This window comes from Colletotrichum navitas (genome assembly GCF_030913465.1).
Source record: "Colletotrichum navitas strain CBS 125086 chromosome Unknown LY79scaffold_43, whole genome shotgun sequence".
Lineage (NCBI taxonomy): Eukaryota > Fungi > Ascomycota > Sordariomycetes > Glomerellales > Glomerellaceae > Colletotrichum > Colletotrichum navitas.
This window is the reverse complement of record NW_026850589.1, coordinates 148030-171457: the sequence shown is the minus strand read 5'-3', so window position 1 is coordinate 171457 and position 23428 is coordinate 148030. Positions and strand designations below refer to the sequence as shown.

Sequence of the window (23428 nt, the reverse complement as noted above, 5' to 3'; positions counted from 1 at the left end):
CCCACCTCTGCATGAGGTGTGGTCAGGTGCTCTAGAATCGGTACACTACTTGTCTCAATACGGTTCCTCCTCCGCCTCGAGCCAGCGATGGGTGGTGACAGTTGTTGCTATCTGTTATTACATGCATCTCGACACATGAAGATGGCGGCATATTTGAGCTGTGCCCAAAGGAAAATCGATCGATGAACCTCCACCTACAACGGCCTTGTGTTCTTGAAGATTCTCATCTCCACGAATACATCATCGAGAATCATACGGCCGGCGACTTGCCATCTCGCATGCAATACACCGGGCCGCAGCTGCATTACTCGTCGTAATCGTCGTCCGAGGCCAAAAAGTCGTCATCGTCCTCATCCTCACTGTTAGCGACAGGTCTTTGCCTACGCCTCGTCGACCGCCTTGTCGCCGCCTTCTTCTTAGGCCTCGGCTTCGCCTTGACCGGCGCAGGGAGATGTTCCGAAACGGGGGAAGATTCTTCGGCGTTTGCCGCGCCATCCGCATGGTACCTCGTGTCTGGCTTCTCGTCACGGCCGTGATCCACGACTAAAGCACCATCCATATCCTGATCGCCGTCGCCTTCGTCCACTACTGGGAAGAAACCAGACGTGAACCGCTTTGGTTGCTCGGCCTCTTCTTCCTCGTGACCTTCTGGAAAGAAACCACCAGCCATCTCCTCATCCCTCATCTGCATGGCTTCTGCGTCTACACGACGCGTCCCCTCTTCTTCCTCTTCTTCATCGGTGTCTTTGATGGCCTTGGCCGTTCCCTTTTGGAAAACCGGAACGCTGTCGTCGACATGCCCATAATCCTGGCGAATGCGCTCGACGATTCTGAGGCCCTTCAAAAACTTGCTCCACACCCTCAGCGCCTCCTTGCGCCGCTTCTCGTCCTCCTTGCGTGCCCGCTCCGCTTCGTCTTTGCGAATCTCCTCCATTACCTGGTCGTGATATTCTTCTGCGATGACAACACCTTGTATGACGGGCACTGCCATTCGGTTTCCAAACTCAAAATCCACAACGGCTTCGGCATAGTCGATCTTAAGCCTTTTGCAGACCTTGACGGCGCCTCGGAACGGGACATGAGCGGCACCTAAAGACATATTATTAGCAAAGCCACCCATATCGTCAAGCGACATGCAGCTCGTTACCTTCAGGACACATATGTTCAGCGAAGAGGTCGATGTTCCTACAATGCGTAAGCGAAGCGCCCAACCAGCATAAACAGGAAAGATTACCCGTATTCGTTCTTCGGGATGACGCCATCCTTGATAGGGGGCGGAATGATCCACTCCGTCTGGTCGAAGCTGTACAGGCCTTGAAGAACCTTTTCGCCGCTCACGGCCTCAGCTTCTGCGATCTCGCGGCGCCTGTTAGTCGTCGCTGCGCGATACGGCACCCTCTTGAGCGGCCGCTCGCCAGGCTTGGGTGCTCTCCCCTGTTTGTGCCAGGTTTCTGCACTCTTGACATTAACAACGTCCTTCCTCGAGAAAACTGGCTCGTCGGAGACATCCACGCCTTTTCCCTTGTTTTTGAACGTCTTGACAGGAACAGCCGTTGGCAACAGAGCCTCTTCTCGTTTGAGATGACGCTCGAGACAGAACTCCTTCGACTGCTTGTAGTACGCAAGGGTCTCACTGCCCTCTTTCACTTCCTTCTTCTCTGGTTGAGCCGGGGTCAGATCCGTCGAATCCTCCACTTCGTCGTCTTCTGTTAGCGGATGCTTTCGGCCACCCCTGACGAAGCCTTTCATGGCCGATTTGAACCAGTCGAATTGATCATAACGCTTCACCTTTCCGTGACGGTTATAAATCGGGACCTTCTCCGGCGTCATCCTCGAGCCTTTCGTGCGGCCGGGCCACAGTTGCTTTCTGAGATAACGAACTGTCACATCCTTAGCTGTTCCGTCCGAGGAGAAGCCAACAACATACGCCATGACCTGCTTCGCCTTCTCTGCCTTTCCTCCACGCGGCTCCAGCGATTCAATCAGATCTCGGTTGGTACCGATGACGTTCTTCACAATTGGATCAACCGGGAGGTACTTCTTCGTTACTGGTGACAAGACTTCCGTCCAATAATGAGGGAAGTCCAAGTCCTGATCGAACTTCTTGGACGCCACTGTAGATTTCCGCGGTGTCACTTCTAATTCTACGACTGATTCGTCGTCGCTGTCCGGGTGCTCCAAGCCGAGTTCAGCATCCGGGTCATCTATCTCAATGACAGCGTCTTTCTGGCTTGCGCGCCTCGTGCTTGCGATTCGTGATGATGTTGTACTTCTAGGTGTTTGTTTGGCGCCCTTCTCTGCCAAAACTTTCTTGGCCGCTTTGTTCGTTTTCCCTCTGGTCTTGTCGTCCTCACTCTTCGTATCATTGCCGTTGATGACAGAAGGCGCACTCTTCTCCTTCTCAGGGTGTGCCTCCTCAAACTTTGTCCATCCAAAGCCTAAGGGCTGCAGACTGGCGACCATCCGTGCCTCCAATCCCAGAGCTCTTATAAGAGCCGTGAAGAGCTGCGATCCTATATCTCGGCTTCCTGTACACTCCTGGGCGCATTTCCGGAAACCCTCGAGGTCGTTGATTCGTTCTCCGAAGCGGTCCTGGTCATGGTCTTCGATCTCCCAGGCCTTTCGCAATCTGCCGACTCGTTCCGGGTGCATGTAACCCCACTTACGAATGCCTGGCGTTGTGATGCGAAACCGTTGCCTCCACCAAGCCACGAGAGACTTCATAAGCCTGAACAGTGGATCGCCGTGACTCATATCGGCAGCCCCTTCTTCCAATCTCTCGGCGGCAGGACCCCAATCTCGAGAGTCCTCCTCAACCTTCTTCCCTTTTCCTCTATCTCTGGTCTTCTTGGCCGGCCTGGCCAATTTCGGTGAAGGTCTTTGGGGCTTCGCATCCAGTCCACTGGCACTCCTCCATCTTTCTACTTCCTCCCAAAGGCGGGGTGGAACATGGGACATCATGATTGCCTGTACTTCAAGATCGCTAACCCACGAATTTCGAAGTGCATTGTGCCAAAGAAGATACTGGACGTGGATACAATGCGTCACTATCCGTGTCTTCTTTTCACGCTTCGTCGGCCCCTTTTTGTCGCCGTAGGGGTCGTTCATTGCAGTTCCAAACCCGGCATCAAGGGTAAGCTGGAGGTCTTGGGAGGTTGTCGCGGCCTTTGCCAAAGTAGTTCTTGGGGCGGGAACATCCTCAAACTCGATGTCGTCGTTATCGTCATTGTCTGATAGCTCCTCGGCCTTTTGTGCATTTGCGACGGAGACATCCTCGAAGTCGGCGTCGGATAAGTCGCTCAGTGCACTGGTTTCATCGCTGTCGCTCACGACATCAATAGCAGAACGGCCGACTTTGGACGAGCCAGGCGTGGTGGTAGCATCCAAATCGTCGTACAGAGTGGGCTTCCTGCGAGCAAATGGCACCGTGGGTTTTGGCTGACCTTTGGCAACCTGTTGGCGTTTGGGGCTGGGTTTTACTGGCGATTCCTCGTGCAGCCGCTTGCGCGGCACGTGTGGAGGCATCGTGTAGATTTGGATGTGGTGAGGTGTGGGAAGTCGCCCATCGTCCGAGCATGAGAGCAGCTCCTCAAGGTTTGCAGGGTGGTGAATGCGACGAGACGGTTAATGGGTAACGTCATTGATTCGCGAGAAACGCGCAAGTACGCGACCCACTCTAGGGTCCGGGGTCCGATTGAATTATGGGTCAGTTTTCGGGGTTCGCTTGGATCGCCCCTCCCCTAACGAGGGTAGCTGCCGTTACCCTCCCCCACGCTACCTACTACCTAGGTACCTACTTGATTGTGTCTTAAAGACCTAGCTCGGATGACCAATGAGAAAAAAATGCTGTAGTATATAGGTAGTAAGTGGAAACGGAAGCATCAAGCTGAGGCGAATGCTCTTGCTTGCATCTGCATCGTTGAAGCCCCTAACGCAAGAATCCTTATTTTCCCATGTGCCTTGGCTCTAGGGACCAGCTGCTATCATGGACCAGTTGCCTTCCAGGCTGCCCGCGGCCACGCACGCGCTGTACTTAGCGCTTTAGCTTGGCGGCTGCCCCACTGGAAGCGAGTGACCGACACGCCGAAACCCGCTGCCAACTGGTTTCTTCCAGACTATTCCTCTGTTATTTCTCAGCAACATCACATCGCTATTGTCATCGTCGCCTCCTTCTCAGCCTCATGCCACTGGTTGCGCCTCGGCCGGGGTCTAAGCAAGCACATTCCGTACTTCGAAATCTGCCTCGGATCATCACGATAAATAGAGTGGGGGAACCAAACACGTCATCGCAATGGCGTCCTCATCCAACTCCGACGAGACGAGTTACGTCAAGATGGACGATACCAAAGACGGCTTCGACGCGCAACTGGTCGGCAAACACTGCGAGTACGACTACTGCAACCAACTCGACTTCCTGCCCTTCTTCTGCCAGAGCTGCAAGAAAACTTTTTGCCTCGACCACCGATCCGAGACCTCTCACAAGTGCAGCAACGCCGGTGCCTGGGCTGAGCGCCGACGCCAAGCGGAGCTTGCGAAGCCCGCCCACGGCCAGGGTCGTCAACTGCGCGATCACGTCTCCCAGAAGCCCTGTGCCTCGCCTTCCTGCAAGACCACCATTGGTACCTCTCTCATACCCGGCGTACACTGCCCAGGCTGCAATCGCGACTACTGCCTGAAGCACCGGCTGAAGGAGGATCACGACTGCAAGAACCTCGTTCCGCTCGGTGCCCGTCCTGGATCGCAAATCGACGTTGCGGCGCGGACTAGGAGCGCGTTCGACAAGTTGAAGGCCTGGGGAACAGCGAAGAAGGAGCAGGCCGGCAGGGCGCTACCGAAACCGAAACCTACATCTGCGTCCGCCCGACTGATAGCGGTGAATAATCTCAAGAAGACAGCCAAGGGCGACGACAAACTGCCGCAGGAGAAGAGAGTATATTTGTACGTCGAGGCCGAGGCCGAGACTGCCAAGGCCAAGTTCCCCAAAGGCGAATTCTTCTTCTCCAAGGATTGGGTGGTTGGGAGAGTGCTTGACGAGGCAGCGAAGCGGCTACAAGTGGAGAACCTTAACAACCGATCGTCAGATGAGCGAGACAAGCTGCGTGTGTTCCACGTGGAGGGGGGTAGACTGCTGGAATTCAATGAGAAGGTCGGGGCATCACTGGTCAGTGGCAACACGGTTGTCTTGCTGCGCGGCGTTGGCCCTCCGCCCAACCTAATGGAGGTTTAACGAAGGTGATGATTTGTTGAAAATGTTCATAGTGGCATTTCCCGTATATACCCTCGATTACGCACCATGCGCTTATGTAGGCTGCCTGATTCGCCTCCCTAGTGCCCCCCCCCCCCCCCCCCTCCCTCTTTCATGAGTTGGAGATTTCGCCATGCGCCGAGCCAATTCCGATTGAGTTGTGTTCCAGATCATCCCACAAACGCTCCAACCTACAGCTCTTTTTCCTTAGGCCTCTTCGCCAAAAGGTCTTCGCGACCAGTGGCCGGAGCATCGCCAACAAACTCCTTTCCTCCGTACAATTCGAAACCCTTGTGGAACACCCATTCCACCGCGTTTTCGACCGGCTCATCGAAGAGGCTTGGTAAGAAGGGTACAACGGCCAGACCAAGGCCGATCGGTGCCCAGGTCCTGATCTTTGGGTTCTTGGCATTCTTGAGCGCTCTCCCCGAGTATTTCACTACGCTATGGATCGTAAACGCCGGAAGACCCATACTGGCAATGCTCTGGAATATTGCTCGCTGGACCATGACAGTTCTGTAGTCGTTGAGAGGCGTAACCTTGCCGGCGGGGACAACCTCGCTGGGCGTGGTAGCGTCCGAGACGGCATCCGGCAGTCCCGTAAGCTTCGCTTGACGCGCCGTGAGCTGCAGGTGCGGGTTGAGAATGCGCTGATTGGCCCAGTATGCTTTGTAACCTTCGTAACTGACATCACCGAGAATATACAGCCATGAGATTCCATATGCAGAACGGACGAGGGCGGGATGCGCGACTGGCCGGAAAGATTCGCCAATGTCAGAGGTGTACGCGACATATCGATGGGCGCTCATCAAGATCGTGCGGATGCGGGTGGCGTAGGCAGCATAACGGAGGTTGGATTCGGTGGACTCGGGTGCGCTGTATCCAGTCAACTCAGCATTCAGAGTCCTGTCCCCACGGTCGGCACTCACTACCCGTCCACCAGCTCATCGAAAAAGTTGTCGTCTCGATCCGACTTGTCGACTATATTCTGCAGCGCCTTCGGCAGCTTCTCACGTGGTGGGAGCTTTTCCGGGTCGAAGGTTTTGGCGCCATCCTCCTTTGGCGACTCTTTCGGTTGTTCGGGTGTCTTATTCTGACTTCTTCCCCACATGTTGGAATTTTGTTGCTATACTTCGTCTGAATGTGATACAACTCAGAGCTGGAGGTGTTGACACTTTTATGTGTGCATGGACGGCGGCAGCGCCGAGGGAGAAGGGGGGCTCGAGGGAGCCTGAGAGGGCGTCCTGCGCGCCGGAAACGCCCGCGGCATGAATCCTCTAACTACGGTTGTGACGTCGGCTTTACTTGGTTGGTTGAGGATGGTGCATCGGCTGATAAAGTAGCTAGAGCCACAGCGGCATGGGTGCAAACCCAGTGGGTGTGTGGCGCGGCCGCGAAGGTCTGTGGCTTTAACTTCCCGCTGTCTGATGGAACCATTCTTTTCAGCCTGATATTCCAGGCACTAACATCACCAGCTTCCGAACGAATTTCGAGCTCCGACTATCGAGACCCTCGACGAATCTCATCCAACTCCAATTGCCTCCACCCCATCGAACCAATTCACCCCCGAAGGCTCGCAAACCCCCTAATATCGCCAAAATGGTTCAGATGTACACTATCGCCGGCCGCCAGATCGGCTCCCACTACGTACGTCGCTCCTCCGAGCGCGCCTACGCTCTCTGCAACCCCCGACCCGACACCCGAGCATCACAAGGCTAACCTCTTCCGCGCAGCTGGCCATGGGCGTTCTCGCGACCCTCTTCGGCGGCGCTGTCTACGGCACCAGCGGCAGCAAGCCCAAGGCCACCGCCACTCCCCCCATCAACGCTTCCAGCTCCGACGAGGCCGACTTCATCAAGTGCGTCATTTTGCCCACCAAAAGGAGACTCTCCGTCGTCGCCGTGACACCCCCTCTGCTGACAACAAGACAATAGGAAGTTCCTGGACAGCGCAGACAAGGATGAGAAGGCGAAACACTAGAAGGGCGGTTATCGGGCGAGTCATTGGTCTATCACGACCTAGTGTATTCATAAAGGGCTTGGTTGATGGGAATGAAGACATTTTCTGACCAGCAAAACACAACGACGAAACGTACCGTAAAGGTGACTTGGAGTCGAAATCGAAACGTAATGTTCAAAACCCTTTCCAGCGATTGCATGGTATGAGTGCAGGCAGGACAGATGAAAGATGGATGACCAGGGGGACCATTCCCAACTTGCGCTCAAATGCCCAAGACTCTCGAGCATCCACGGCAATCCTTTCTGGCCCCAAAACTGCACGCTGATCTCCGCTCTATCGACGAATTCTTTGGTACCATGGAACGTGGTCAAAAGCAGGCTTGCAACGTGTGGTTATGCCCCAAGAGGACTGTGCTACGCCTTCTCACTGGCTCTCCCCAGGATGCAATCGCAAGGCTAGCATTCCAGCTTTATTAAGGCAGCGCAGTAGTTGCTACAAGATGCTGGTGGATGCTGCACATGTTTTCACCTACTCATTTCCGCACGACGACAGTGTCATCGTGATCTTTGCAAGGTCGCTCTAGGCGGATTGACTTTGACGCTAGGATTCATATGATCCGGAAATAATTGATTCAACAGGAACGGAGCAAAGACTTCGGTGACTGAGGTATTTGATATTGAGCAGTCCATGTTTACAAATTTAGCGGTACCCCTGAGCCCAAGCTACTGGATAGACCCGGGGACGCAAATTCTAACACCCGTGTCAAGTAAAGCTATAGCCCTGGATGTATAAATCTGCAGACCGGACATCGCTGACAGCCTTGGTCTTTCACTGACCTGTTATACGACAGCAAGGGCAACGTCGATACTGACAACGTCTTCAGCCTTAAACTGAAGCCTCTACATGCCTACTGTAATACCAATGTAAATAGCTTCCTCGAGGATGGCAGCCGATGATGAAGGTAGAGTTCGGGTTGTTTGGTCAATGCTGGCCATAAGTCCCATAGGGATTCGCACCAGTGACATGAACGATAGCCGTGCTAAGTCCTGAGCGAAACCTAAGGGAGTGTCACTTTTGTCATAGGCGCCTTATATGGATCATATAGAGGTTGTAGCGATGAGATGACTGGTTAAAGTTAGCAGATTATCAACAGCTCAAATCAGAACTGAAATAATACGCCAATAAAAACATCTACGCTGGCGTCCATTATGGGTAAGCCCGGGTCGCCTCGGCCCCAGCCGTGTCGGCATTCTTTCGGAGCGGAGTTTCAGCAGATGCTGCCCCGGAGCACCACTGTAATTCAACCCAAGAATCGAGGTTATAAAAAAGGCTCATTAGTAGAAGTGAGGAGACTTCGGAAGAAATGAAGGTGTATTGGAAGTCTCGGCTTCTTTTCAATCTCACGGGAAGCTCCCGAATTATTTATTGTTTGCTTTCGCTGAATAAAACCAAGCGTCCACTTAACACCGACACTGAAGCAAACATGCGCATTAAGCCAACTTCATCAACAAAATGGCCACACTGAAGGAGACCGGTATCAAATTTATTGAGACCCCCGTCGAAGTGAGTCAATTGCGCTTTATATGAAAAGAAGTCACTGGCGTTCACTTAGTCCATATCACAAAGGCTGACCGGCCATCACAGATAAGGGATCGCCGTGACCAGACACCACCGCCTCAGCACAGCTCGAAAAAGGTAAACTCGAATAATACCTCATCCACTTTACTCGGGCACTAATTATGTGGATGGCGTTAGGGAATTTCGATCATTCAATACGACGCAGCTCTGGAACTCATCGTCGGCCCCAGCCCGACTCACGCCCTCGTCCTCTCTTCAGCAGAAGCCTCCGCCAATCCTTTCTTCCACAGCGGATGCATCTACGTTCCCTCGCGCAACGAGCTATGGGCTACTTCCGCACCCCTCGCGGCGTCTGACCCCACGCGACCGCCCACGATCCTCATGTCCAAGGTCATTGTCACACACAATTCCGCCAATGACACCCTCACTGCTGAGTGGGCGAAGTTGCGCCCGCCGCCAGCGATGTCGATGCCCGCGAGCGGGTGCGTCGTCGGTGACGACAGGATGATCTGGTGCTCGCAGGGGACCATGGCTCCCGAGACGGGCAGCGTCCTCTTCATGCCCGCCGGCAGACCGCCCCGGGTTGTGGCGTCAACATACTACGGGCGGGACTTCAACTCGCCGCACAGCGCCGCAGTCTCGTCCCGCGACGATGGCATCTGGTTCACGGACCCGTGCTGTGGGCATGAGAAGGACTTCCGGAGCCCGCCGCAGCTTCCACCGCAGATCTATCGATGTGACGCCAAGACGGGCGAGGTTAGGGCCATGGCGGATGGATTCATTCGTCCCACAGGAATCGCGATTGATGATGGCTCTTCGACGCTCTATGTTGCGGATTCCGGAGGTGTTCGAATTGATGGCAGTCTCGACTTGAATCAGTGAGTCTGAGCGCGCCGCCTTAAGATTGTTTATCTGGCTGACTCGTCAAGACCACGGAGTATATACGCCTTTGACATGGTGAAGCGGGGTGAAGCTGTCTTTCTCGCTAATAGACGGACGTTCGCCCTCGCTCGAAGAGGTGCTCCTATGCACCTCATGTGTGAGAACAGCAACGTGTGGGCTGCTTGCGGCGATGGAATTGAGATTTGGAACAGCGGTGGTTCACTGCTTGGTGTGATTCAGGTGCCGGGTAAGTGAATTGCTTGACATGGATACATGGCCCCCTTAGCTGACTTGGTTTCGTTTTCTAGGCGGTGTTATGAGCTTCTGCCGTGGACCTGAATACAGTCTTTACCTCTGCGCGGGACAGAGGTTATGGAAACTTCAGCTTTCAGGGAGACAAGGGAATCATTCAGCGGCCAGCAGCCCGGAACTACTATGAATAGCGTGTATGGTCTGATCAGAGGTCTAAAGAGTCAACCTGGGGATTTTCTACATTGCATAACCTTGAACACCCGTGATAACTAATGCTACCTCAGACCAATAGTGCATATTCCCGTGTTTCAATGTGAACACCAGTCCCCAAATTTCTTTGTAAACCCAAACCCTATCTCATTTGCGTCGTCTTTGCAACATCATCGATTTAAGGTCTCAAGTTTGTTAAGAGATCGTCCTCTCACTGACTAGATTCGCGCTAACGCCAGATGAACTACTAAAGTTGGGGTTCTCTATTGTCGAAGTGAAAGCGTTCTAGAGTATTCCTGGCACTGGCGCTTGCGAACACGTTGAGTACCCGGTCGTTATGATTGAAAGTAGCTCTTCGATGACGACCATCCAGGCCTCCCTATATCATGACATCTTCATAGATTGGGAAACCCGCGGTATCTGTGCTTGAGAGAAAAGCTGATGCACAACTATTACTTTCATGGCATGAAATATGCCCATGGCTTATTCATATCAGTCTGTCTGTCAATACATCTACACACACCGAAGTACTGTAACATCTCCCCCACTACAAGCATGCCTCCGATGGCTGGCGTGAAACATATCGCAGGGCCAAGGACGACGCCGAGGTAAAATGAAGTCTCGATGATGCGAAAGTATTGTGTAACCAGCCAGTCTATCACTCGCTGCATAAAACTTGTGTTGTCAAGGGCGTACGCTATCGCGCCGTTCGTGGGGATTTTGTACACGCCATAGATCTCAGAGGGGAACACCGCGAGCATTCTGGTAAGGATGCCATATGTATGTCAAAGGGTGGCCGACAGAGGACCCAAGCCCTCTGGCAGATGGTACTGTGTCCTGGATTGAAGCTGGTCAGAGCGGCAACGAGGACAGCCAGAAACAGCAAGGGAGCTGTGGTGACGGCTAAGTATGAGGCGTGGGTTGCTTGAGAGGGCCACAATGCTCTGAGTGGGCTCCTTGATGCTGTCAAGGCCGACGCTTGCGACTATGCCGCCGAATCTGCCACCTTGCCTTCTCGCCTTGTCGAGATCCGGCGTGTGAACAAGTTAGATGCAGTTGTACTCTGGGGTCACGAGAAAAGTAATCAGGTTGGCTAGAGACATGAACGCATAAGGCGCTATGGTCACGCCGAAGGAGCATACCCGTACCTCTGGAGCCGGTCGCCTTGAGTACGATATACCGTGGTAACATCCCACATGGCCTGCCCCAAAGCAAACAGTGCTTTAGTAATATTGTAATTGCTCCCAAGCTGTATATCTTACCGGTTTAGTTGACTTGGCCCTGAGCCCGGAGGCGGTATCAAAGGCGTGCCTACAGGCACCTCAACCAATGTGAATCCCCTGGGCAACACACAAGTCCCATGCATGGTTCAGGACGAGTGTATCTAGTGGCCAGCATCGATAAAGCGAGACCGATACCAGGGTGTTGTGAGGGTATCGTACCTGGCATAACCAAGGTAAGACCAGAGGAGATTTGGAAATATTTATGCTTTAGGCGTATGATGGCACACTGACCAACTTCTCGCCCTTTGAAAGTTCATCCTCCCTAAGGGCGACTCGATCCATAAGAACTTGAACCTCTTAGTTTCGCCGGCAACCATGCATAGCGCGCCGGCCCTGGTGGCTCGGCTGAGTTCGTCGCGTCTGACAGTTCCCGTGTGGACGAGGAGCCAGCGGGCAGCTTGTAGGGAGCCTGCACTTGGAAGAAAAATAGCTGTGACAACAGCGAAGCAGGTGTCAGAAACCGACTCAGCAGGCCGGCTGGGAAAATTAAGAGCGTGGACAACGTAGTTTGTTGCGTAGGAGATGACAAAGTCGGTCCAGATCGGAGGCGTGCGTATGAGTCCTGGGTCACCGTGGCTCATGGTCCCCGGGGGAACGGAGATGGTGAAGTTTTATCTTCGAGAGCTTTTTTGTTGCCGTTTGAGGCAATCCCCCTGAACAGTAATAAGTTGCTTGGTGATGAGGCTTGGAGATAGGCCGTAGGATGCCAATAGAATATCGATGTGACCTATGCAAAGGTGGATATCGAGGGCGTCCAATCCTCAGAAAGAGAGCGACTGGAGTCCGGGATTCTGTACCTTAGGCACTCCCATACGTCCCTGTCTTCACAAGATAACCAACTGAGACGATATCGCCTAGCTCTCTGCGGGTTTAGTCGCAGAAATGTACCGTAAGTCTGTCAATTCAGGCGGGAGCCGGTGAAGCGAGAGAGGTGAAGAGCACATCGTCACAGAGTACACTTGGTTCATGGCAAAGAGAAATACCATCGGTCTTGGCACATGAAGAGACAAGGAACGACATCAAAAAACCCGAAGAAATGAGCCTCGAAACAAAGCTCAGCTCAATGCAATAGGCTCATGTAGCTTCATTCGTCGAAAGTTCAGCAGAGATGGAAATAAGTTCCGGCGTGCATGCACCTAGGTCCAGGCAAGACCCTTGTCGAACTTTATCTTATCAGAATATCCGATCTTAGTCATCAACGCACGCACTTTAATGGGACGCGTCTCAACGCGTCTTACGCGGGGCATCCCAATTTCGAGATATTTCATCCCCATGAGATATTCACAGACCGAGACATAGCAATGGCACCTGCAGCAACCGCACCTGTCACGATGTCTAACCCCGAGAACTCTACGAAGCCGAGCGGAATTTCCCCGGTCAAGCGCCACGAGGAATACCAATACCTTGACCTCGTTCGCGAGATCCTCGAGGAGGGCGAGCATCGGCCGGACAGGTAGGCAGGAAGATGTCAAGCAGCTACATCGAAGCCGTTGGACTGACCAGGACACTAGAACCGGCACCGGAACGTATTCTATCTTCGCCCCTACCCCACTCAAGTTCTCTCTCAATAAGAACGGCGAGCCCCTCCTTCCCCTCCTCACTACAAAGCGCGTCTTCCTTCGCGCCGTCATTGCCGAGCTCCTGTGGTTCGTCGAGGGCAACACATCGTCTCTGCCGTTGAGCGAGGCGGGCGTCAAGATTTGGGACGGTAACGGCTCGCGTGAATTTCTTGACAGCGTCGGCCTCTCGCACCGAGAAGTCGGCGACCTCGGCCCTGTCTATGGATTCCAATGGCGACACTTTGGCGCCGAGTACGTCGACGCCAAGACGGACTACACGGGTCAGGGCGTCGACCAGCTTGCCGAGATTATCCACAAACTCAAAACAAACCCGTACGACCGCCGCATCCTCCTCAGCGCATGGAACCCCGCGGATCTAAAGAAGATGGCCCTGCCACCATGCCACATGTTTGCGCAGTTCTACGTCTCCTACCCGCGGGCGCGCAGCGCACCCGCCGACGGGGAAAAACCCAAGGGCCATGTGCACTGTCAGCTGTACCAGCGGTCTTGCGACATGGGCCTCGGAGTGCCTTTCAACATCGCGAGCTACGCGCTGCTAACGCACATGATTGCCCGCGCATGCGACCTCGTCCCTGGCAGCCTGACTCACGTCATGGGCGATGCACACGTCTACGCCGACCACGTTGATGCCCTCAAAGTGCAGTTGGAGCGTGAGCCCAGGGATTTTCCGCTGCTGGAGATCAACAACAGGGAGGCCGGGTGCAGCATTGATGGGTGGAGGGTGGAAGACTTTGTGGTCAAGGGATACGACCCGCATAAGACGATTGCCATGAAGATGTCCGTGTGAGAGAAAAGGGCACATGCACCTGGGACGGGGACAGTATTTTTGGTCTGATTTCATTGTTGTTGCTCGGCATCGGGAGTTTGGATTCGGAGTTGCATTAATGAGGCACCACACATATTAGCTTGATGGCATGAATATGAAAAGAGGCAGCATTGGGATAAGTGACGAGTTGCCGTGATTGGATTGGACTTGCGAGGCATCAACAACGAGTGGCCAAGTCCTGTTGTGTTATTCTTCTGTTCAGCTGTCCATTCACCACTCGTCAGCAACGAGATATTAGCTATGTGTTGGGATTCTGTACATAATGAGAAGCAATTGATTTAGGCCCTCGTCTCTGGTCCAGCACCACCTCGACTAAACTTCGTTTACTGGCATTAAGCATAACACATGTTCCGATTCAATTACAAAACCGATATGAAACTTATCCGTATTTGCCAATCGTGATGTGATGCAACCTACGCGATGAGAGGGTGGGGTGAAGCTTGGGCCAGGAGGGAAAAGGGTTGCCCTGCGCACCTAGAAAGTAAGGTAAACCACCCAATCGCATCTCATTGGATGCATAAACGGGCGACATGCAACCCCCATTGAACTATGTCCCGTACAGTGCTTGGTCACTGAATAGCACTGCCCTCGCTTCGCCTTGCAGCTAAACACTTGCGCTTTCCCACATTTCCCCCCTCGCCCGGCCTGTTTCTTTCCTCTTCTTCCTTAACCCAAGCTACTCCCCCCCAGCTTCGGATACAACGATTCCCCTCAAAACCGAAAACCCGATTTTGCATCACGCGCCAAAGCTTGCTCTCCCCATACCGCCACCCCTCCATCCGAATAGGAACCCCCCGTCTTACACATATTCACAATACCTCAATACCCGGCTTTTTGGGGAGTCAGGTCCCCCGTTCGCGCACACGCAATCGGTCGCACGGCGAAACTGGCCCCTCCTCTCGAATCGAAATGTCGGACCACGATCACACACAGGACGCACACCACGACACCGCCCACGAACTCCACCACCCGCCGCAGCCCGACGTCCTCCCCGGCGGCCCCGGTCCCGACGGCACCGAGAACCCCATCTCCACCCCGAAGGAACGCTCCTCCCTCTCTCTCGACCAGCGCCGCGCCTTGCGCCGTTGGGCCAACGCGCAGACCATCCGCCCGAGCCACAAGGCCTGCATCGACTGGTTCTACAATCAGTATGGCCAGCACATCTCCCAGTCCACGGTCTCCCACTCCCTGAGTCCAAAGTACTCCCGCCTCGATGGCGACAACCCCCAGCTGAGCGGCTCGCGCCTGCGCTTTGGCAACTGGCCTGACGTCGAAAAGCTCGTCCTGCGCTGGTACCAGCAGGTCCAGGCTACCGGCCGCCATCCGACCAACGAAGAGCTCGGCGAGAAGGCCAAAGCCATCTTCACCGCCCTGCCCCGCTACAAGGAAGAGACGCCCCCCGAGTTCTCCCCCGGCTGGATCCACCGCTTCAAGAAGCGCTATGGCCTGCTCATCCGGCGTCAGCGCCGCCATGGTGACGGCGGCATCAATCCGGCCGAGGACATTGGCTACCTCGCCGACTGCGTCCCGCGTCTGATGGCCCTTTCCGCCGATACCAGCCCCGCCGCCATCCGCGAGGCCATCCTCCGCTCCATTGGCGTCGAGACGAGTCTTCAGGTCTGCGCTCTCGTGCGCGACGAGGTCCTGCGCCGCTTGAGCGGCGGCCCTGGTGGCCATGGCGGCACCGCTTCCGCGAACCCGATCTCTCCCTCTGCAACGGTACACACACCCGACCAGCACAGCGCCGATACGAGCATGGTCCCGCCCCCGGGCAACGACACCCCCATGTATGGCGACGAGGACCCAGACATTGCGCTTCAGAACGCGCTGCGCCAGCTGCAGCAGGAGGAGGCCGAGGCCGAGGTTACAGCGGCGGCGGCAAGGGAGGAGCGGGAACAGCGTGAGCGCGCGCAGGGCACGGCGGCTGCCGCCCTCGCGACACCCGCCGTCCAGAGGGCCACATCTACGGCCTCGCGGTTCATCCCCTCGACTCCTGAGCTGAATCTCACGCCCATTAGGAACGACGATCCGGTCTCCGTCAACGAGCGGCCCTTGCGCTGTCCCTTCTGCGTGAATCAGAGGATGCTCCGGACCATTAAAGAGGCAGTTGAGCACATGTCCACTCACGTTGTCGTTTCTTGATTGTCCCGCAACCTGTCCAATAAAGGAGTCTAGTGATGGGGAAGCAAGGCAGAGGAGGAAAAAGAAGGATGGACAGAAAGTAATACCCAGGTACCACACTATAGTTAGAGTTCGCATCTCGGAGCTGTGGCCGAGCTATGTGGAAGGTTCCACAAGATGATGGCAACCCTCCGCTTCAGACAGAGGCTTTTTATATTTTATTCACTAATCACACACCTGGAGGGAGCTATCAATATGCAAGGCATGGTTGAGCTGTCGAGAGGATGCATGTACGTTCCTATAAGGAAAGAGGGCTTGTTGTTTGGTAGCTTGTAACAATCACACCGGTCAAATGTTCTGGATGCTTGCTTGCATGAGACGCCCAACGCTTGTGTGCTGCTGGGCTTGCGTCGACTGGTTTCAGTCTTCCCTGTTTTTTTTTCTAACTATTTACAGGGCAATCGGTCACACAAATGTCAATCTGCGGACTCGGAAGACGATGTTCATCATACGTCACTTATATACCAAGGGGCACCCGCACTCTGCATATTGTGGTGACTTGTCTTGATTCATCTCTCGCTCGAGTACGGGGAACCAAACCCGGTCATTGTCCATCTGCCTGATTTCATTCGAATCGTCCACACCAGTTAGGCTCGTCATCATTAGACCTCGAACCATCCTCCATATCGTGCACGCCGTACCGTCTGGTAAAATCAGGAAATAGGAACCCTTTCTGAGAATAGTTCTCATGCTAAAAAACAAGATAAAACGACAGGCCAGACCCTTCGTCTGGCCGAAAAACGCCCATCGATGTACCCTTCCGTATCCTCATGGTGGAAACAAATCCGTCTTGCGTCTTTTGAGAAACTGTTGGGACGGATAGAAACCCCCGAGGGCTGTATCAATAGTTTTTCCCCCGTCATCAACGTCAATAGCCATCAAGGAAATCGTAAAGTAGGGGCCGACTCAAGGCCAAAGAAGGGAGGGGTAAAAAAGGGAGCGTAGCCGCTTGTGCGAAGGAAAGTCGATCCACTGGCATCATGGTCGTATATCGAGTCCAGCTACTAGGAGAAAACAATAGAGAAGTGAAATTCAGCCATCGCCCGTGCAAAAAAACGGGGAATGGTAATGCGTCGCATGCGCTGGGAATCATGAAGTAATAATGCAATGGCGGTTGGGGTATGCTTTTATCTCTCAAGTGGCAGGTAGAAACGATCTGGAAACGGTCGAAGGCGGGCGTTGCCGCGGCATGTCATGCCTTAGACTTGCTCCACATATAGCAGGAGCTTCTCGTTCCTTTGCAAGGCATAATCAAGGTCGTTGTCGCTCATCAAGTTGGGCTTGTCGCCGGTTGGCTCGTCTTTGTAGAAGAGTTGGATCTCTTCACCATCGGCAATCTTGAGTCTGTCCACAATCTTGTCGTAGAGTTGCTGGAACTGTATGTCCGTCGGGACTCGGATAGCGATGAGATCACCGTTGAAGTAAAGTTTGATCTTCATGGCCTGTCCTTGGCCAATACCAGGCGTAGGGGGCGGCTGGGATTGGGACAGCGACGATGGCTGTCGGTTCATGCCCTGTTGGCCCATTGCCCGTTGCTGCTGCTGTGGTGCAGCAGACAGGCCGCCGTACCCGTTGCCGTTCAGGTTGTTCTTGGACGACTGCCGTGATGCCGCATCTGCCGGCGAGTCGGTTGATGACGGCTGTGAGCCACCTGATAATCGGTATTCGTCGTTGGGCGCATTCGGGTCGATTTCATAATCACCCTCCCTCGGAGCGAAGAATTGTTTGACAAGGGTACATCTTGCAATATAGGCCGGTTGTGCAAGGAGGTTCTTGACATAGGCGTCCAAGTTGTGAAGGCGACCCTCAGTGATGGCATCGGTAACGTAGTTGACCGGACCTGGCATGTATGGGAGAGTGCGCTTCTGCGTCCCGGTGTTCCCTGCCTCGGCCGGAAACTCGGTCAGTAGGGCGATTTGGAAATCATAAAAGTCTTCGTAGTATCTGGACAGCTCCCAGTGACGGCCATCCTCAAGCACTGCCTCGATGACGAACCAGTACTTGTCCTCAGCAAAGCAGTATCTCGGAATACGGGCTGAAATAGGTGCGTACAGCTGTGACGCTGGCTTGGCGTAAGGACTGGGCTGACCACTGGCCTGCTGAGAGGTACGCTGATAGACAGCCTGCTGCTGCTGTTGTTGTTGTTGTTGCTGCTGCTGCTGTTGCTGCTCGGGAATGTGTTAGTTCGGAATCGTGGACTAGGGGATGGGCGGGGGGCTCACGTAGTTGTTGCCGTTTTGCGAACTTGTGCGGCTGCCTTGTTGAATGCTCATGCGCTCCATGTCTTGCTCGATAGATCCTTGCTGCGGCGCTGCACCGTTGTCGAACTTGCCCAGCGTGATGCTGCTATTCTTGTAATCGGCCGCCATCTTCTTCCATTCCTCAACCTTTGGAATGCCCGCTTTCTTGATGGCATTCGAGGCGTCTCCAACAGCAGTGTCCGTGGCCATGTCGCGAATCTCAACGAAGGAAACTGGAATCAGACCAGGTCCGCCGAGTCTACCGATGGGCTTGGCGACAAACCATTCGGGGTTGGACTGCGCAATGACAATGATGGCTTCGCCAGCCTTGGCCTCCAGTTCGTCGGCCCGTTCTGCTACAAAGTCGTACATAACGATGCCATACACCATGGCGCCGCCCCTACTTCCGGTCCGGGACATGCGCTGATTCAGGGACGGCGATTGCAAGGCCCCAGAAGGCGGCGCAGCTTCGGCATAGCCGGAGTCGTGATCAGGGTTCTTGGAGATTGTGGGAGACATGGTTGGCGGCCGGGGGATGGCGCCGCCGTCAGACTGGCCACTATCTCTTTCGGTTCGGCCCAAGGCTTGGAAGAAGGCAACAGGCACGAGGCCTCGGGCGTCGGGCAACGCAGGGTTGCATGCTTCGTACCAATCGGCATCGTTTTCTCGGCCGATTACGTGGAAGAAGTCACCTCGGGAGAAGCTCAGTTCCTGGCCGGATTGGGCCTCATAGTCGTAGAGGGCTCGGATGACCTAACGGGCGAGTGGTCAGCAAAGGTGCGATTGCGTTGTGGTCAGGACCCCGCCATGGGGGGCAGCGGAGGCGCATGAGGCTGGGGCTCGACATACCTTTTTGGGGGGGACGATGGCGACAGCGGACTTGGGGGCAATGTTGATCTTGGCGTTGTCCTTTTCGCCTTTGATGGACCGGCGGAGGGCCTGGAGAAGTTGAGGCATGGTCAGCAAGTGGTCGGAAAACCGATTTCTGGTAATCGAGTCGCGATTCATTGTGTATACAGGTTCAGGCGCATGCGGGGTTGCTCATGCGATGGTAGCAGGATACACGCAGGGTGAGATGCTACAAAGGCAGAGAGCAACAAAGCGCAATTTGAGCAGGAATGTCTCGAAGTCAAGCAGCAATGCTTGCAGGAGAGAGTTGCAAATGCACGTGGTGATGCTGTTATTGATGTTGTGCGCGCGCGCACGCAACTGTTCACTGCAAGGGAAAAAGGGAGGGGGAGGACTGGAAGGGCAGGAGGAGGGGAAGGGGGGGAAGGGAGAGAGGAAGAAGGAGGCAGCGCAAAGCACAAGAGCAGGTACCAAAAAAGGGTGGTTCACGAACCTTCATCTTGTGTGACGATCCTCTCTCTCTCTTTGGGGGAGGGTAGCTGCAGACTCTGACAAGAGAGTGAGATACGATGCTTCGAAAAGAAAGTGGTGATGGAGGGACGGGGGACCCTGTGGCACCACGGGAGAGTTGAGTTGAGAGCGTCGATGGGGGAAGATAGGTATGGAAAAGCTCCTTCCGAAAGGTAAGGCAAGGCGTGATTGGGCACCCGACAGGGATGGGGCGTGGACCTGTGCGACTATGGCAGACGGGGGGCAGTGCAGTGGTCTTCCTGTCTTGTGTTGCTACTTGGGGAGAATGGATGGCGGTCGCAGCTGTCGTAGGCGTGGCGTGGCGGTTGTTGCAATTGTGGTGCAGTGCCGACTGACCGAGAGGAAGGAAAGCGGGAGATGCCCGGATCAGCGCAGGAAAGCGTTAGGCGGTGTTGTCGTTGCTTTATTTTAATTTTCCCTCTTTTTTCCCTCTTTGAACGATGAAGGAGGGGGTGATTATGGTTGGACTGGGACCGGGACCAGGCTGATGCCAGTGCGGATTGGAAGGGGAGAGGGGCAGTATGATTGATGACTGACTAGGGCGCACTTTCCCTCTGATTCCGTTCCTTCCTGAATCGTGGTGGCCGTTGGGCTTTCTGAGAAGGAAGCAACGGGCTCAACGTCAGGTATGGGAGGTAGATCCGGTGCTCAGGCCCTTCCTTCCTTTCCTGGTCTTGAGTGGGTGGTGTAAAAACGGCCTTGTTGTTGTTGTCGTCGTCGCGATTGTTGTACTCGGTGCAGGACTTCTTCCCTTGGATCCCGCTTACAGCTCCTTTTCTTTTTTCTCCCCCTTTTTCTTCCCTCTCTAATACGTTTTTACCACGTAAAAACTGGTTCCTATACGTCTTTTCGAACTCCTCGTTGATTCCAAGGGCGCAAGGGAAGGGTAGGAGAAAAAGCTAGTCGTCCACAACTGTCGGCTGGCTGATGAATGGGTTCGTGACCGATCTCTCCCTGGCTTTCTTATTTGGTTGACTCGGAGCCTATATTGTCTCTCTATCTCGCTCTCGCTCTCTATTCGGCCTCCGAGACAGGGTGGGTGGCCCGTTAATCAACTCGAGCTACACAGGACTCAACGGAAGTCGCAGGGGTCTCGATATCTCAGTTGGCAAAGGCGCACAACTCGTCGTCGCTGCTACGTCAATGACTGTCGTCCAAGGCCAACTACTCGGCGAAGTGCAAAGATTGCGCTGGATGGCGGCGGGCAGGTTGTGAGTGACCTGGAGGGGTGAGGGGAGGTAAGGGAGATGGCGCAAAGGCAGAAGACGTGGATGGGCGAGGGTAGAAAAGGCTCCTTTGCTCAGACCCAAAAGCATGTAGGTACCTAGGTACAGGGGGGAGGGGGTACCGCACATGCATGCACACCACACATGCTCCAACGCCCGGGATACAGTCCCATTTCCCAGCAGGGCAGACGAGGGTCCCCGACATCCTGGTCTGCACCCGTCTGCCCAGTTTGCTCACTGGGCGAGGGTGGGTAAATTACGCTAGGGTTACGGGTGGGTGTCCTGCCCTCCAACGAGCTTGTGCAAAGCCTTAGTGCAGATTACTGCGGATGATGGTATTTGTTGCGACGTCCAAGTGGATGAGAGAGTGGTGGTGCTTGGATGGATGGTATCCTGGCTGCTCCTGTCGCCGGGCTGTGTGAGACTGGCTGAGATTCCCATGTCTAGGGAATGTTTCTTTTTAATCCTTTATGATCCTTTCGAATTCTCAAGCATGTTTCGACTTCATATCGGTTCATGTGCCTCCCACTACCTGTCTCTGTCTGTCTATGTCTTGCTGCTACACCAGCTGGCACTTGACACCTACACAACTGAGGTTAGACCAGCCATCTAGCGGTCATCGCTCTATCCGGTAACGCAGCAACAGGACATTTGGGGAGGCGCCCGTTCGTTACATGGCAGTTGACGGACCCAGATAAGAGGCAGTGTGGGACAGACAGGCTGCAGTTCACAGGCACAGGAACTACCCAAGGTACGAACCGGGCGTTGTGCGAAACTACCTACCTATGTACGGTAGTTACCTAGGTAGATAGGTACTTACACTACATATAGAGGACGTATTGACTGGTAGCAGCAGCGACGGCAGCAGCGTGTCCTCGAAAGGAAATCTTAATTATGTGCCTACCTACTGTATGTAGTACGACGAATCGAAACGCACTGTCCAAAGGAGATCAGAAACAGAGGGACGACCCATCTACCACCTCTGAGTACCTATCTACATAGGTACCTGACGTAAGACTACAACCACGCAGCACCACTCTTGGTCTCCGAGTGGACAAACTGGTCAGTCGAATATCCATGCTTGCAGCGTGGATACGTCGGAGTTCGGGTACCGCCCGCTTGCCTACCAGTCATATCCTGCAGCTGCAAGTCGCGCCTTCATCCTCTTCCCTAAGCCGCATGCCGGTGGCTGCATCGGCTCGGAGCCAAAGCAACTGGCGCAACCATGGGGCCAAGAAGTCTAAGAGGTCTGACAGCGACTGAAGGCCGCGACAAGCCAACGGCAGCTGATGGGATTTGATCAATCAGGAGGCCTTGGTGACGACAGCGCCTGTATGGTTGATTGGCAGAAGCGCTAAAGGAGCTTGCAGGCATTGAACGAATGTCCGTCACCATGTATAGTCAAGCTGGCCAGTGAGCACACAACGAGCTGCTCTTGGATGACCAGTCCTTCGCGTGCGACAACTAGCTTGTTCGATAGCCCCGTCATTCTCTTCCCTAAGAATGGCTAAGAAGCTGTCAAACGGAACCATTGTCGGATTTCAACGCCAATCTAATATCCCAAGTACCAGGACATGCAGAAGGTGGATGCTGGACTGGGCCAGGGCTATTACCGTATGCACTTGTGAGATTCGTCGACCACTAGTGAGTTAGCTAACGGCAATAGGTATTGTGGCCGCTGTAAGAGGTGTAGTGTGCTAGCAGAAACAGGGATCTAGATGTAGCAAAAGCAGGGGTTAGTTATGTACATCAGCAGCAAGTTAGGTAGCAAAGGCTAGCAAAAAACCTTGTAATTAGCATTAGATTTCCTCCCTTTCTCCTACTCTAGATCTCCTATAGCCTTATTAAACTATCTCTAATAGGTTAACTATCTCTAATAGGTTACTAGATATCTTTAGGTAGAGATATATACTTTTAGCTGTTGTTATTTATATTAACGTTAGGTATCTCTTCTTGTGTTATTTCTTTCTTTATATAGGCGTTGTAGTTAAAGTTATCTTAATTATCTTATAATATCTTTTTGTTTAGTATATCCTTAATCTAAATCTTATTAATATTACTTTTATCTAGGTTACTACTAATCTTACACTAAAGAAAGGATTACTAGACTATCTTACTCCTTTTAGCTAGGCAATAGGCAACTATTATAATAGTATAAGTAACTATTATATGTTTTATTAATATAGACTACTTAATAGGCTAACTAGGCTAGCTAGGCTAGCTAGGTTAAATAGATTAAATAGGTTAAAGTAGCTAGATAAGCTAACTAGGCTAGTAGGCAGTAGCTTACTTTATTTACTATATATACTTATTAGTTGCCTTAGATAACTACTACTTAAAGGGCTTATTAATAGTAGTATTTAAAGGTTAAAAGAGGAAAGTTATACTTAGTAGTATAAGGCTAAGTGTTATATAGTTAAATTAAAGTTATAATAGTATTATAGGCGTCTTATAAAAAGTAGTAATATTTATAACTAATAAGTATTTTTGCCTTATTATAAAGAGAAAAAATTTATTTATTAGCTACTACCTAAGGAAATACTTATTATTATAAGCTATATTATTATATTTAACTATTACCTTTTT

At 53.3% G+C, this 23428-nt stretch overlaps 8 protein-coding genes across 8 annotated transcripts; 4 read left to right on the top strand and 4 right to left on the bottom strand.

Annotated features, from left to right (window-relative positions):
• Positions 1-304: 304 nt before the first annotated feature.
• On the bottom strand, positions 305-3525 carry LY79DRAFT_670956 (Rad4 transglutaminase-like domain-containing protein; the record flags this gene model as incomplete). Its single annotated transcript, XM_060563845.1, has 3 exons — positions 305-1089; positions 1148-1185; positions 1235-3525. The coding sequence occupies 3 exons, from the start codon at positions 3523-3525 to the stop codon at positions 305-307; spliced, it is 3114 nt and encodes a 1037-aa protein (XP_060412578.1).
• A 766-nt stretch (positions 3526-4291) lies between these two features.
• On the top strand, positions 4292-5227 carry LY79DRAFT_518624 (AN1-like zinc finger protein; the record flags this gene model as incomplete). The annotated part of the gene is made up of 1 exon (XM_060555049.1): positions 4292-5227. The coding sequence occupies one exon, from the start codon at positions 4292-4294 to the stop codon at positions 5225-5227; it is 936 nt and encodes a 311-aa protein (XP_060412577.1).
• Positions 5228-5436: 209 nt separating this feature from the next.
• LY79DRAFT_518494 (mitochondrial 18 KDa protein-domain-containing protein) lies at positions 5437-6356 on the bottom strand (the record flags this gene model as incomplete). The annotated part of the gene is made up of 2 exons (XM_060555036.1): positions 5437-6121; positions 6175-6356. The coding sequence occupies 2 exons, from the start codon at positions 6354-6356 to the stop codon at positions 5437-5439; spliced, it is 867 nt and encodes a 288-aa protein (XP_060412576.1).
• A 488-nt stretch (positions 6357-6844) lies between these two features.
• On the top strand, positions 6845-7225 carry LY79DRAFT_670953 (uncharacterized protein; the record flags this gene model as incomplete). The annotated part of the gene is made up of 3 exons (XM_060563844.1): positions 6845-6892; positions 6979-7103; positions 7180-7225. The coding sequence occupies 3 exons, from the start codon at positions 6845-6847 to the stop codon at positions 7223-7225; spliced, it is 219 nt and encodes a 72-aa protein (XP_060412575.1).
• A 1314-nt stretch (positions 7226-8539) lies between these two features.
• On the top strand, positions 8540-10238 carry LY79DRAFT_558332 (uncharacterized protein). Its single transcript, XM_060558174.1, has 5 exons — positions 8540-8767; positions 8849-8899; positions 8960-9660; positions 9712-9911; positions 9973-10238. The coding sequence occupies exons 1-5, from the start codon at positions 8717-8719 to the stop codon at positions 10101-10103; spliced, it is 1134 nt and encodes a 377-aa protein (XP_060412574.1). The 5' UTR covers positions 8540-8716; the 3' UTR covers positions 10104-10238.
• A 2502-nt stretch (positions 10239-12740) lies between these two features.
• On the top strand, positions 12741-13776 carry LY79DRAFT_591406 (thymidylate synthase; the record flags this gene model as incomplete). The annotated part of the gene is made up of 2 exons (XM_060561279.1): positions 12741-12862; positions 12921-13776. 2 exons carry the CDS (start codon positions 12741-12743, stop codon positions 13774-13776), a joined length of 978 nt encoding a protein of 325 aa, XP_060412573.1.
• Positions 13777-14461: 685 nt separating this feature from the next.
• On the bottom strand, positions 14462-16262 carry LY79DRAFT_265979 (uncharacterized protein). The gene has a single exon (XM_060551978.1). It carries the CDS (start codon positions 16072-16074, stop codon positions 14635-14637), a length of 1440 nt encoding a protein of 479 aa, XP_060412572.1. The 5' UTR covers positions 16075-16262; the 3' UTR covers positions 14462-14634.
• A 933-nt stretch (positions 16263-17195) lies between these two features.
• On the bottom strand, positions 17196-19193 carry LY79DRAFT_591404 (SH3 domain-containing protein; the record flags this gene model as incomplete). The annotated part of the gene is made up of 3 exons (XM_060561278.1): positions 17196-18161; positions 18219-18989; positions 19086-19193. 3 exons carry the CDS (start codon positions 19191-19193, stop codon positions 17196-17198), a joined length of 1845 nt encoding a protein of 614 aa, XP_060412571.1.
• Positions 19194-23428: the final 4235 nt, after the last annotated feature.